Source organism: Physeter macrocephalus, chromosome 1 (assembly GCF_002837175.3).
Source record: "Physeter macrocephalus isolate SW-GA chromosome 1, ASM283717v5, whole genome shotgun sequence".
In the NCBI taxonomy this organism is placed as follows: Eukaryota; Metazoa; Chordata; class Mammalia; order Artiodactyla; family Physeteridae; genus Physeter; species Physeter macrocephalus.
The window spans coordinates 120,391,400-120,405,301 of record NC_041214.2 but is presented as its reverse complement, the minus strand read 5'-3'; the positions used below and the strand labels follow the sequence as shown (position 1 = coordinate 120,405,301).

The following is a 13,902-nucleotide window of genomic DNA, read 5'->3' as shown; positions in this document are numbered from 1 at the left end:
TAGGTTTTCAACCTGTGCAGTTTCCTTCATATGTGGGACACTACACCCAGGAAAGGTCCTTCCTGGCACTAAGGAAGAGAAAGCCACTAAAACTGTAAAAACCTGATGCTTGATCAGCAATGCTTTCAGAGCAAGATCTTGATCAAAAGGGGGAGATGTTTAAAATTAATAAATAGAAACCTCAATTAAATCGAGTCTGGAGAATAGAAGGGGGAGCTCTCACACTCTGTGACAATAGAAGAGCCCAACAGGGGGAAAGAAAGTCTACTCTTCTTTCCTGGCAAGGGCTCAGCCAATGAAAAGACATAGATTCTTTGTTTACTATGGCCTTTACAACTTCCTTTCCCCCTCTATAGAAGCATTCTCCTTCCCTTGCCCTGTGGGGACTTGTATGTGACTTGCCATGGTTGCAGACCCCAAATTGCAATTCTCTGCTGATCTGAATGAACTCTTGTTTCTTGGAGAAATATCTGGCAGCCTATTTGTTTTCCATCAACTCCTCCCTATTTGCCAAAAGAAGGAAGACTTTACTTGGGTGATGTATTAGAGTTCTCCAAAGAAACAGAACCAGTAGGATGGATAGATAGACAGATAGATAGATAGGTAGATAGATATAGATATAGATATAGATGCAGGTAAATAAATATAGATGTTTATCTATAACTATATATCTTACCGATACATATTATATGAATATTATATATGAAGAGATTTATTTATTATTATTATTTTTAAATATTTATTTATTTGTTTGTGCTGGGTCTTAGTTGCAGCTCGCTGGCTCCTTAGTTGCAGCTTGCCGGCTCCTTAGTTGTGGCACGTAGGCTTCTTAGTTGTGGCATGTGAACTCTTAGTTGTGGCATGCATGTGGGATCTAGTTCCCTGACCAGGGATTGAGCATGGGTTCCCTGCACTGGGAGTGTGGAGTCTTAACCACTGCGCCACCAGGGAAGTCCCTGAAGAGATTTATTATAAGGAATTTGCTCATGACACTATGGAGGCTGACAAGTTCCAAGAACTTGTCAGCAAGCTGGAGACCTAAGGGAGACCCTAGACAGCCAATGTTGTAGTTCCAGACCAAATATTTGCAGGCTTGAGACCCAGGAAAAACCCATGCCCCAGCCCAAGGCAGTCAAGCAAGAGGAGATTCCTTCTCATTTAAAGGAGTATTAGCCTCTTGTTCTATTCATGCCTTCAACCGATTGGATAGGAGGACAATATGTTTTACTTATTCTACTCATCCAAATGTTAATCTCCTCCAAAAAACATTCCCACAGACAAATCCAGAATAATGTTTAACTAAATATCTGGGCACCCCATGGTGCAGTCAAGTTGGCACATAAAACTGATCATCACAAGTCCACCCCTTGTCAATGTGGCACCCATATTCATCTCATTAAACAATACTCAAATGAAAACAATATTAAGACCACAGTTCCATCTAACATGATACAACTATCCTGTGTACAACTGAAAATGTACCAACCCCTTCCCTAGAAGAGGAGATAAAATCCTTCAGTGATGTTTACTCTTCTTCTTGATATCCTATAATTTCAATACTATGATGTAAAATTAACAGTACTTAAATACTGCAATATAAATTCAATACACCTATGTTATAAGGTAATAGGAGAGGAAAGAAGACAAAGACATATAGATACAGATAGAGATCTATAGATAGACAAATGTATTCATAGCAGAATAAGGAGGAAATGCTCAATGACAGTTACAGTCCTTATATCTATAATTGGTCATGTGGTTATAGCTGGTAGTTTTACTTTTCTTTCACTACTCACTCTATATTCCTTTTGCCTTTAGCAAGCACCTTGCCTTGTCATGTATCTGGGGGGGTGATCCAACCTTGATTCCTGAAGGGTCTGAGGCATTGGTAGTCCTTCCTGGATTGAGTTGTGGTAGTTTTCCATTGATTTTAATCACAAGGGTGGTAATACTAAGAGACGCTAAGAGATCTGTGTATCCCACACATATTCTTCATTACCTCCATTGTGGAGCAGCAGTCCAGTTTCCCCTGGGTAGTCAGGATCGGTCTCTCCAGTCAGCACAGTAACTACCTTCTAGGCCTACTGATTCAGAGGCATGAGGAGTCCAAAGTGGCGGGATGGCAGTCTTAACTTGCAGTTCAATCGAAAATCATTGTTGTGTCTCAGTGTGGAAGCATTCCTCCCTTTGGAACTAGACCTCTAGGCCAGCAGAACATAAACTCATGAGAACAGGAAGCACAAATTCTGCTAGTGATCACTAGGGGTAATAGAGACTGGTGCCACTCCCATTTTCACCCCATGATTCCTGTACACCAGCTATGGGAGAAGTAGCACTGTATATCCGATGTTGATTCAGACTATATACAGCCTTCTGGAGAAACTTGCCTCCCCCCTGCGAGGTATAGCTGGCCTTATTAGCCATTTACCCTGATAATTACTCGGAAACAACATCTCCTGTTCTTCATATTTGTTCTTGAGCTTGCTGTTTTTCTGGTTCTGCTGTGAATTCAGCAGTGGTTTTCTGCAGGATGTGGTTTTCTTCAAAGCATTTGAGCTTTGGTTTTTCTAGCTGTGTCACTTCTCAATCAGTCTAATACAAACTACAGTTGACCCTTGAACAACTCAGGAATTAGGGACACAGACCCCACCGCCACACAGTCAAAAATCCGAGTATAATTTTACAGTTGGCTCTCATATCTGACTTTCCACATTCTTGAATTCAACCAACCAAGGATTGGATTGTGTAGTGCTGTAGTATGTATTTAGTGATAAAAATCCATGTATAAGTGAACCTACACAGTTCAAACCTGTGTTGCTCAAGGGTTAACTGTGTTTTTCCATCATCGATACAGTTAATCATCCCATACAATCAATTTTTCCATCATCCAGGAATTCCTCAAGAAGTCTTATGCGTTCATGAACCCTTTCTTATTTTATAATGCTACTATGAATTTCTTCTCAGAATTTAAGGGATTTGAGGTGTAAAGGGAAGGAAGTGCATGTTTTTGACCTGTCTATCCAGTCTCTGGCTTTGATGTTCAAACGTAGCATATTGAGATCAGAAGCAAAAGACTTCTGGTTAAAAATGGTGGATTAGCATGTATTTATCTCCTTTATCTCATAAAACTTCACTAAAATAAAAATACATGAATTAGAAATATATGTATGTATATGTGTGTGTATGTCTGTGTGTATTTAAAACTTAAGGACAAATGAAATGGAAAAGGACACATAATGTATGAGAAATTTCCTCAACCTTCAAAACATGAAGTGTAGTTGGGTAGGTAATAAGTGACTGAGTGGCACAAGTACACAGAGCCAGTCAATTCACTCTACAGAACCCCTCAGAGGCTCAGTACTTGCAGGCTGCAAGGAAGCTCTTGGCATGCTCCAGGCCCACTTCCCTAGACCACACCAGTAGGCAACTATTTCTCCATTCACATCCACACCCCTAACCAAGCAAGGGATCAGAAGCTTATTCTCTGGATAATTTGAACCAGAGAAGCTCCAGGTTCAGGAAAGCCAGTGAATAAAGGGTTGTAATGAGGCACAGGGCTAACAACATGGGATTAAAAGAATTATTACATATTGAACCATAAGCTCCTGTATTAATTTCCTCACACTGCTGTAACAAAGTACCACAAACCACAAATTTGGTAGCTTAAACAACATAAATGTATTGTCTCACAGTTCTACAGGCTAAAAGTCTGAGATCAAGGTGTAGGCAGGATTGGTTCCTTCTGAGGGCTGTGAGGAAGCACCTGTTTTATGTTCTATGTTCTATGTACCTGTTCTATGACCTGTTCTCCTAGCTTCCTATGGTTTGCTGGCAATCTCTGATACTCCTTGGCTTCTGCCACATCACCTAGAGCTCTACTTTAGCATGGCATTCTCCCTGTATGTGTGTGTATGTGTGTGTGTGTTTGTGTGTGTGTCTGTGTCCAAATTTCCCCTCTCACAGGCACTAGTCCTATTGGATTAGGGGCCCATCCTATTCCAATATAACTAATTACATCTGCAATGACCCTTTTTCCAAATAAGGTCATATTCTGAGGTATTGGTGGGTTAGGACTTCAAGTTACAAATTTGGTGGGGGAGGACACAATTCAACTCATAATAGCTCTCTTACTCATCCTGTTCTCAGAATTCCAGTAATTGGGCATATTATACACATTCTTGTGTTGACCAAACAAATAGACTGCCAGATATTTCTCCAGAAAAGATGGGTTTATTCAGAATCAGCGAGAATTGCAACTTGCGGTCTGCAACCATGGCAAGCCATGTGCAGGCAAGCCATGGGCAAGTCCCCACATGGGGGAACGCTTTTATAAAGGGGAAAAGGAAGTTGAGAGGGCTATTATAAACAGACCCATGGCTTTTCATTGGCTGAGTCCTTGCCAGGAAAGAATAGGAGTCTTTCTTCTTCCTGTTGGGTTCTGCCATCATCACAGGGCATGAGAGCTCCCCCTTCTGGTCTCCAGACTCTATTTGATTGAGGTTTCTGTTTATTAATATTTTACATTTGTCCCTGTGAGTTTGAAGAAACTGAATGCACTTAGATAAAAAGATTTTCAGCAACTTACTTCTGGAGTTCTTCAAAAATTGTGTTTTATTTCTGATTACCTGTTGCCTGGTCCCATTCATGCACATAGGGATTCCAATCAGCTATTTAGTTCTTAAATATGAATCAGCATCTATGAATCACTAGATACTTAAATAATGCTTCCAATAAGGAAGAGACAGATTAAAATTAAACAGTCAGAAATAGAGGAGCCTGGAGGAAATAGAGACAGTGCAGGAGCAGAAGAAAGCTTTTAAAAAATTACAGTTGTCACAGAGATAAAAGAAAATTTTGCAGTCATAAACCTAAAATGGGATGCTATGAAAAGGAAGTGTTCAGAAAACAAGAAAGAGGTCTTAGAAATCAAAAGCAGGATGGAATAAATGAAGAAGAGATTATCAAAGAAATAATATAATACAAAACAATATATATTCGTTTCCCTGGAGACCTTCCTTCCCAGCCCTCTTTCCTTTTGCTCCAATATGAACCTGTTTTTCTGTAGATTCAATACAGTGGTACACTTAAAAATGTGGATTAATGACTACACAGATTTTAGACATGAATTTGCTACTTACAACTCTTGTGCTGTCACAGTGAGTTGATATTTTGTGTTAGTCAAAGGAAGGTAATAGCATTAAGAATCCACAAGGGCAGAAGATGAAGAAGCATTAGAGGAGAAAGAAGGAAATCAGGAAAGAAAGATTAAGGACAGATGGCCGTTGGTAACAGGGAAAGATTGCACCTTAATTGTTTTGTGTTACTACTATACTAAGTAGTAAAGAAACTGCTGTTGTGTCAGCAAGCAAAGTGATGTTAGGTGATCCCCCAGTAGGAAAAGAGTATTCAGAAGAGTGTACATTCCACAATAGCAACCTTCATGGAGAGGAACAGAATTAAATGACAAATGATTACCAGACATGGAGTTCCAATCCTGATCTAATGCTGGTTTTCTGAAATAGGAAATTAAGGTGTTAGATAGAAAAACTACCTGATGATATTTTATGACATTTGTTTTATTCTCATTAGTTGACAGATTAGGAAACACCTACAAGGTTTTAGCAGTTATTAGATTTATGTTTGTTATAGGTATTATTGAAGCATTGTGGAGTAGTACTTACAACTACTGTAAAAAACTAGAAAAAGTTTAGGCTATTTATAGAGTACAGGGGTACTAAAATCATAGCTTTGAAATTGACTCCCCATTACATACTTAGTAATGAATAACTTGGGGAGAAGAATAATGACTTCACTTTGTAAATATGCAACTAAATTTTATAAAGATAAGTTTTAAAGAATTCAAAAAGATGTTTTAAAATATTTGTTCAGCAATTAAAATTCTTTAATGTTCTCATTAATAAGGTAGATGAATTATGTGATATTGCTGTTCTTTATAGTTTGGATATAACTACTGTGGGAGCAAGTTTCAATAAAAGTCTAATTCATATTTTGTGTGTGTGACACAGATAACATGTGCTTGTTGTAAGTCAACATATGGGAGTATATAAAACAAGGCAAATATTGCCCCCCACCCCATTCAGTATCACCACTTGTCAGCAATCTTAACCATTTAGTGTGTGTTTTTTACCACATACAAACATATTGTACTTTGCATAGCGCTGTTTTTATTTTTCCTCAAAATACACTATATATATTTATAAATGTATATATAGAGAAACTTAACAACCTTGTAGGTGTCTCTTTTAATCCACACTTTTAGGGCACTTGAATAACTCCATAATATTGATGTGTCATAATTTTTGGACCATTGCACTTTTGCTGGACAGTCACAGTATTTGCATTTTTTTATGATTATATTAAAATGAACTTCTTTTTACATATATCTTTATATATTGGCCATTTTGTTTCTGATATATTCATAAAAGTAGAATTTGTTAGATTAAAAGGAATACATAAAATTATTATTACTATTACTATTGAATATGTACTACATGAGCATACTAAGAAAAAAATTTTTTAAAATCAATGTGTTCTATTACATACTGATTCCTTGTATGCTTATACAGAAAAGGCCGTAGAATCTGTCATTTAATATACATACCAGCTCAGGGGTTTGGATTATGATCATTATTTAATATCTAATTGATTAGGTACACCAGTGACTATCTTGATATTCAGTATTCAATGAACCTCTTGATGTATCATGGGCATTGCAGTAAAATGTGTGGCAGGTTCTTATTTACATTGGTCAATCCCATTGTTTAATAGAATTTAATCTGGAAATGGATAGTTTCTGTATAACATATACTACCAGATTTTCAAAGGATATGCACACCATTTAATTTGGAAATTTTCAAATTTTATTGCTCTTCCTGTACAAAATAAGACTTGGAGAGTGAAGATGAAACCAGTGATAACTATTTTGTTGGTAATTTACTAGTCTTACAAGGAATGCTTAAAGAAGTTGGCTAGAAAGACAACAATACGTGCCCTCCCGCTCTTCTGCCCCCATCACTGTGTTAATGACAAAAAATCATCTTTATTTTCTCTGATGTAAAGTAGATGTGATGGAGTGGCTAGAGTAGCCACTAGAGTAGTGTGGCTGGAGTAGCATCAAGCACATGATAAGAACTCAGTAAGTACTAGTTGATTGCATATTATTCAAATTTAACCAAGAACTTGAAGCCATGGACTTTTAAATCATTTGATTCCAACATTTAAACAAGAGAGATCTAAGCATTCATTCTAAATAGTATGCATATAAAACAAATGAAATCAAGTAACATATTAAAGGGGTAATCAGATGGAAGTCATGCCATACGTATCAAATGCATCACATCACAAGTTTAAGTTCTATCTACATCCTAGTTTTAGTCTTTACTGGGCTAGGTTAGCTAGTCTGATCCCAGGAACATCTTTGCATCATGAGATACCATATTGCAGGTGCATAATACAACTCAGTTTACACACAGAAAAAAAGGAACTATTATGAGACCCAAGGGCACACACATTCAATTGGTTTACATTTAATAAAGGTTATGATGAGATTCTTTAGAAAAACTGAAGACAAGCCTCTGTTGGTTTGGAGATATTAAGCTGGAAACAGATGTATTGACTAATTTCTTAAGGTCCTTTCTACCGTTTTGATTTCAGAAAAAACAAGTCAATTACTTTATAAACTCATTAATTTTTTCCAAATAGAAGTAAATAGGAGGAATAGCTGTCCTCAAAACTATGTACAATAAAAGACAATTTTCCACTTCTATGCATTTTCTCCCCAGTGCTGATAAGAGTATAGCAAATCTTTCAAAAACCCAATAAAACTTACGAGATGCAAATTAGGTCCTTGTCTTCTTAATTAGTCTTTCTAAAGGTAGAAAGTTAGAGTATGTTTCCAATTAAAAGCACTGATTAAGCTTATTTAAATATTACCTATATAATTTTAGGGGAAAGGGGCTATCTGTAGGTATGCTGTAAATTTGGTTTGACAGAATATATATGCTTTTACGTTGGACATAAGGACTAATAATCTTAGAGATATAACTAGTAGAAAAATAAATCTAAATTAGTAAGGTTTTATTAAGCTGTTGGAATTATGAAATATATGCTATTGACCCACAAAACAAAACATGCTTTCAAAAACTTCTGAAACAATTTTTGAAATTTATTTCTAAAAGTCACAGAGACAAAACTTTAAAAGCGACACATTTATACTAAGGATACATGCGTGAGCAAAAAAAATAAGCAAGGGAATACAAAAATGAACACAGTAAAATTATAATGAATACAGTATTCTGGATACAAGTAGAATACCACTACATAAGAACTGTATTTACCTCAAAAGTCTATGGTAGTATGGATTGAGATAAACCAGGTTTAGGATAGTCACTTCACTATTCACATTTTAATCAGTGCTGACTAGAAGCCAAAGCAACTTACTTTAGGCTAAGATTTTCAATTAAATTATAGAATGAATCTTCTATTTAATAAACATGTTTTAAGGTGATCTGTACTCATTTAAAGGCAGCTGGGGCAAGTCAAACCACAGAGAGCCCTTACAAAGACTAAGCACCAAATGACAAATTGTTTGTGGCTTTTGTTTGGGGCCACCTTACGTTTTATTTTGTTTAAATGTGTTTTCCATTAACATTTACATACAAATTCTTTCAGGCAAAAGATTTTAACATGGAACTTTCTGCTTAGAGATCTTGCCAACTGTTACTTACAATAGTTTTTAAGCAATGAAGACTTCAGAACAATCCCAAGCCGATACTTAATTGGTTACAACTGTAAGATGCAGAACTTTTAAAGTACTGGTATTTTGGTCCCTGAAATTCAGTAGGGCCAAATGCGTTAACTGGAAGTAACGTTTGTTTAAAAAAAAAAAAAAAAAAAAAAAAAAAAGAAAGAAAAAAAGTCTTACTCAAAGATGATAATGAATAAAATAACTATTTAGGCTCCAATACACAATCTTTCTAAATTTCCACCCTGTAAGAAATGATTATAATGTCTTTCAGGCTTGCTATATGCCCCAGAGAATCAAAAGAAACCAACAAGGAATTTAACATTTCAGCAAGCTAGGAACTATTTACTGTAAGCATATAGTGAAATTCTGGAAGACATACTATCATACTTTGAGAAAACACTATTAACAGGTAAGCATGTGTTGAAGGCAGTTTATAAATGAAACATTACAAATATTATGTGTATGCATACAACTTATAAAATAGAAAAAATGTGCTATTTTTCCCAATAGTATAGCATCACACTAACACTATATAGTTAAGATTGAGAGCTCTGTACACACGTCCACACCTCCACAGCAGCATATGCCTCTTAGACATTCTCCATTTGTTACCCAACGTATGCTAACCATGGTTTCACAGATTTGTACCAGTTTGAGCAGGCTAAGACAACCATTCTGCCTTATCTTTTTAACTATGAAGTAAAGTTAACCAGTTTCAGGGAACGAAAAGTTTCATAATCAGTAAAGAAACACATTAAACCTCCACAACACGATGGAAAACGCTTCTAAGGACATGATATAATCCTAACAGGAGGACGGATTATGCCCCTAGATATACTGGATATACGAAAAGTTAGGAGCCTGGAGAAATACATTAAGCTATATGGGACCTAAATGATCATCAAATTAGTAATAACTGCTAGAAACTCAAATGTGAATTATCAGTATTTTTCTAGTACAACGTCATCCAGTTTACTGTTTAGGACTACTAAAAGCCATTCTGCCACTATGTGTTTGCTGTTAGTGCAAATTAATGTCCAAATAGGGAGCAGTCTGAATCACATGAAAGTCTTGAAAACATTAGAATGATTGTATATCTAACCTTATCTTTGTATTCTGAAAATACTGCTATAAAAATCAATTATTTTCCGAGTTTCTTAGATCTTGTACCATCTTTCTTAGATAATTCAAGTTAAACATGGTTGCCTGCAAATTCTTTACTAGAGGAAGTAAAAGCAAAGTACATTTTGGTTATGTTTTGCCGCTGGTTTCCTCTTGTACGTGCTTAACAAATGAGAGCACTATTCTGGGCATTAATTGTGCTACTTTAACTGAACATGAGAAAAACTGGTAGCTCAAATTTTGACAAGTGATTTTTTTTTTTTGGTGGCCGACTTATTTAAAAACAACAAAAAAAAGCCCACATAAAATCTAAAATAAGATGGGCACTTTGACACCTCATACTAGGAACTTAAGTCCACCAAAAAAACTTAGACATGGAAAGCTGATTCTGAAAAACATAATATCTAATCTTTTTCTTATTCACTTTGGCTGTTTTTTAATGAAGACTTGTGGTAAAATGACCTCAAAGATAACTCCAAGTCACATAGGGCATCTTTCATCAGTGCTTTGTAATAGAAATATACTTCATAAAGATTTTTAACTTGAATGTTTTCAAAGACTTTAAGACTTTTTTTAAAGCTCTACTCCAAGTTTTCAGCTGTTTAATTTTTAAAAAATATAATTTGGGTATCCAACAAAGAGGACATACCTGGGGCTAAGCCACTTTAATAACCTTACAGGATAGTGGAATTCAGATAGATAGAGATCATTTCCTGAACATGGTTGACCTTTAACAGAATTGATTATTTCCTCACCCAATCAGTTATGCAGGATACTGCCAGATCTCCATTACAAAAATCTTGCCAGTATTTTTAGACAATGGTTTACCATCTATGTTTAAAAACCTTATACCACCAGAGGCAAAGCACATAAAAGTGAAAGTAAGTAAACTTGTTTCTAGTCTATCTAAATAAACTCTTATAAAATCCTGTGGAAAAATTAATGCATAAAAAGTAATTTCCTTATCATCTGATCTGTCAGCCAAAAAGTAATTACTAATTCTCTGTAAAAACAGGAAACTCAATCGTTAAAATGTCTACCTGTTTAAATTAAAATGCCAATCTTGAAGTCTTTTAACACCATGACATAAAAAAAAAAGTTTGCAAATTCAAGATGATGCTTGAAATGAAAGCTATGGTTCGAAAATTTGTGTTTATAGTACGAGACTAAAATCGTGTCACTGCAAAATTCCCGGTGGCTTTTGGCACTGACTTAATTAAAAGATTTTAGTCTTTTGGTCACTTGAAGCTGCTACTAAATACAATAAGCCTTAAAAAATAAAAGGAAAAAAGACAGTGAGGAACTGAAAGATAGTTAACTATATCATATACAAGTAAAGCATAGTCTGAAATAAACAATCATTTTCTGCTAGGAATCTGAAGATATAAGAATAGTTTCCCACCATCCCTTCCTTTTTGAGGATCCTCTAATCAGAAATAATTCCTTTAAGTTACTATGAGTGGTATTGCCTGGCAGCAGCTTCAATTTCCTAGGCTAGTCTTCAATCCAAGTAGTTAGGTAATCTCACAAGGAATAATCATACATGGCAATGGGATTAAAACGCAGGGCAGTTCTTCCATGCACAAACATTTCGGGAGAAAAACCATCAATTTTAAAGATAACCATCAGGTTTCAGGTATCCTAGCACACTCTAAACCCTAAGTTTTGCTTTACACCATTGGTGACTAAAATTAACAATATGTTTTGCAGTGAGGTTTCTTTTTTTCTTATGTTTTCTTCTTTTTTTTTGCCTGCAACTATATATACATTGCAAAACTATTCTGCATCACATGATTTAAAATGAAATAAATATAAAAATGAACCACACAATCAACACATAACTTTAATACTCCACATTATTTATCTTGATCACAATGGTGGTAACCTCCTTGTCAACAATCTTGTGAGTTAAGGAGTTGATTCTCATTCTCATATCCATCAGGCAGATATGCTCTCCTCAGTTGGTCTGACTTGGGTATGGAGCCTCCATTCTTCACATGGCGAGACAGGAAAGCACGGACTGCTGGGTGATCAGCCTTCTCAAGTGGGATGTTGGCTTCCAGGCACATTTTCACAAAGTCCTGGATAACACTGACTTTCTCTGTTTGCGCAGTACTGTTGCACTGAAGCGATGCAGTTAGAGGCCTCTGCTTCTTTCTCACATTCTGCTCTTCAAATTCTGCCTTCCTCTTGGTATGAGTCTTTGACTTGAGGTGGTCACTAATGGCAGACTTGCGAACGTGATTCAGAACCACATTGCAAGAAGTGCAGAAGAGTTTTCCTCCATCTTCATGCAGCTCACCTCCAAACTCGGTGACTCGATCCAGGGGAGTCACGTACAAAGCAGTCTTAGAACGGTTTCGAGCAGGTGGTGCTGTCACTACAAATCTTTCCATTCTGACTCTGAATAGGGTTCTTTCAAGACAAGAGAAACAGAGTGTTATAACAACACTTCCTGAGGGAAGGAATAATAAAAAGGCAGGTATAAACATTTTAAGATTAAAGGCTTCAGAAAACTTAATTCCAATAAATAGACTGTGTCTATTAAGTCTTAACTTACCTGAGATATGTTAAGGGAAGGCAAAACCAGAGCAAGTTACTAGTAACAACTAGGTCCATTCCTTGATTTTGATGAAGTTCAAATAAATTCAAAGTATGAAAAAAGAACTATCCCAGATGTCACTATCCTTTAGAAAAACCTAACTACAGGTCAACATTTATGGTATTAATCTCATCCAATTTAGATATGTGTTCAAGTTTAAAAGAACTTCTTTCCCTTCACAGTTCTGGGGCAACAGATTTTAGGAAAACAACTGCAAGGAACTTTTTACAAAGTTTGTTCAAACAGGTGGGCCACTAAACTGGCATAATTCTATATGAAGTTGAATATAATTTCCAAAATTGTTCTGAGAAGAAAGAAAGTAAAAACCAAGAAAGAACAAAGGCCAAATGCAATTAAAAGTAGCAACAATGATGTTAAATTTTAAAGTCAAAATACAGAGCTCAAAGTAAGTCATTTTTTTTTAATGCATATACACCTCTACTAAGATATCTTTCCAAAAGGTGATAGACAAGCTATGCAAAGTGCCTTACCTAACACTTTTTTTTTCCATTAAAGAATAATATTTACATTTGCTAACATTTATTTCACTTATTTAACTATTAAGTTAGACCAAAACCAAGAAAACAGTATCTTGTACATGACAGATGCTCAATCACAATTTGCTGATATGGAATAAGTGATTATCTTCACTATTTTTCCAAATATTTAACTCAGAAGCAGCTTAATAATTTCTCAATTTAACCCCAAAACAACTTTTTGTGATCATGGCCAAAATCGTAAGGTTATGGGCACTGAAAACTTGAGATAACAGAAGTTGTAAGTGATAACCATTTGTTCCCTGAGGCCATGCCATTGGATTAAGCTCTTACATTAACCTAGATATAAGAAATTGAAATGAATTTGATAGAATTCAAGATGGAATTCTGTTCTGTTTAAATACATTAGAGAAAAATTCCCAGGTGTGCTCTGAAGAACTGTACTCTATAAGTGTAATCACAAACAATGGAGTATTCCGTTAATCTATGCTACATAATTCATAGCTGGTTACCATGAAATCTCTCTCAAAAGAATTTATGGATTAGACACCTGTGGACATAACCTCAAAGAACTCAACATTCCACAGAAATTTTGGAAAGTATGATCAAGTTTAGGTTTTAATAGGTTTAATTCTTTTTTTCCCCATTAAAAATGTGTTTAACGCAAGGCTCTCGTGTCAAATATTATTTAGGTTATAGGTTTTCAATGGCAGGTAAGACAATTCCTGCTTACTAAATAGTGAATTACCATTACACATATTTGTACTTTAAGTTAATGGTATGTGTTTTATAATCATATAGCAAGTCAGTCCCAATTATAATTAATGGTTCTAAGCTATTTATGAAAAACATTACATATGGGCTTCCCTGGTGGCGCAGTGGTTGAGAGTCCGCCTGCCGATGAAGGGGACGCG

At 35.7% G+C, this 13,902-nt stretch overlaps 1 protein-coding gene across 1 annotated transcript in view; it reads right to left on the bottom strand.

Moving 5' to 3' along the window:
* Positions 1-8,099: 8,099 nt before the first annotated feature.
* CGGBP1 (CGG triplet repeat binding protein 1) overlaps positions 8,100-13,902 on the bottom strand; it is a 7,496-nt gene continuing 1,693 nt past the window's right edge. Inside the window, exon 3 of the mRNA XM_007126356.4 lies at positions 8,100-12,304. Within this exon, the coding sequence (XP_007126418.1) occupies positions 11,782-12,285 (504 nt within the window). The 5' untranslated portion in view covers positions 12,286-12,304 and the 3' untranslated portion in view covers positions 8,100-11,781. The remainder of the gene's footprint in view (positions 12,305-13,902) is intronic.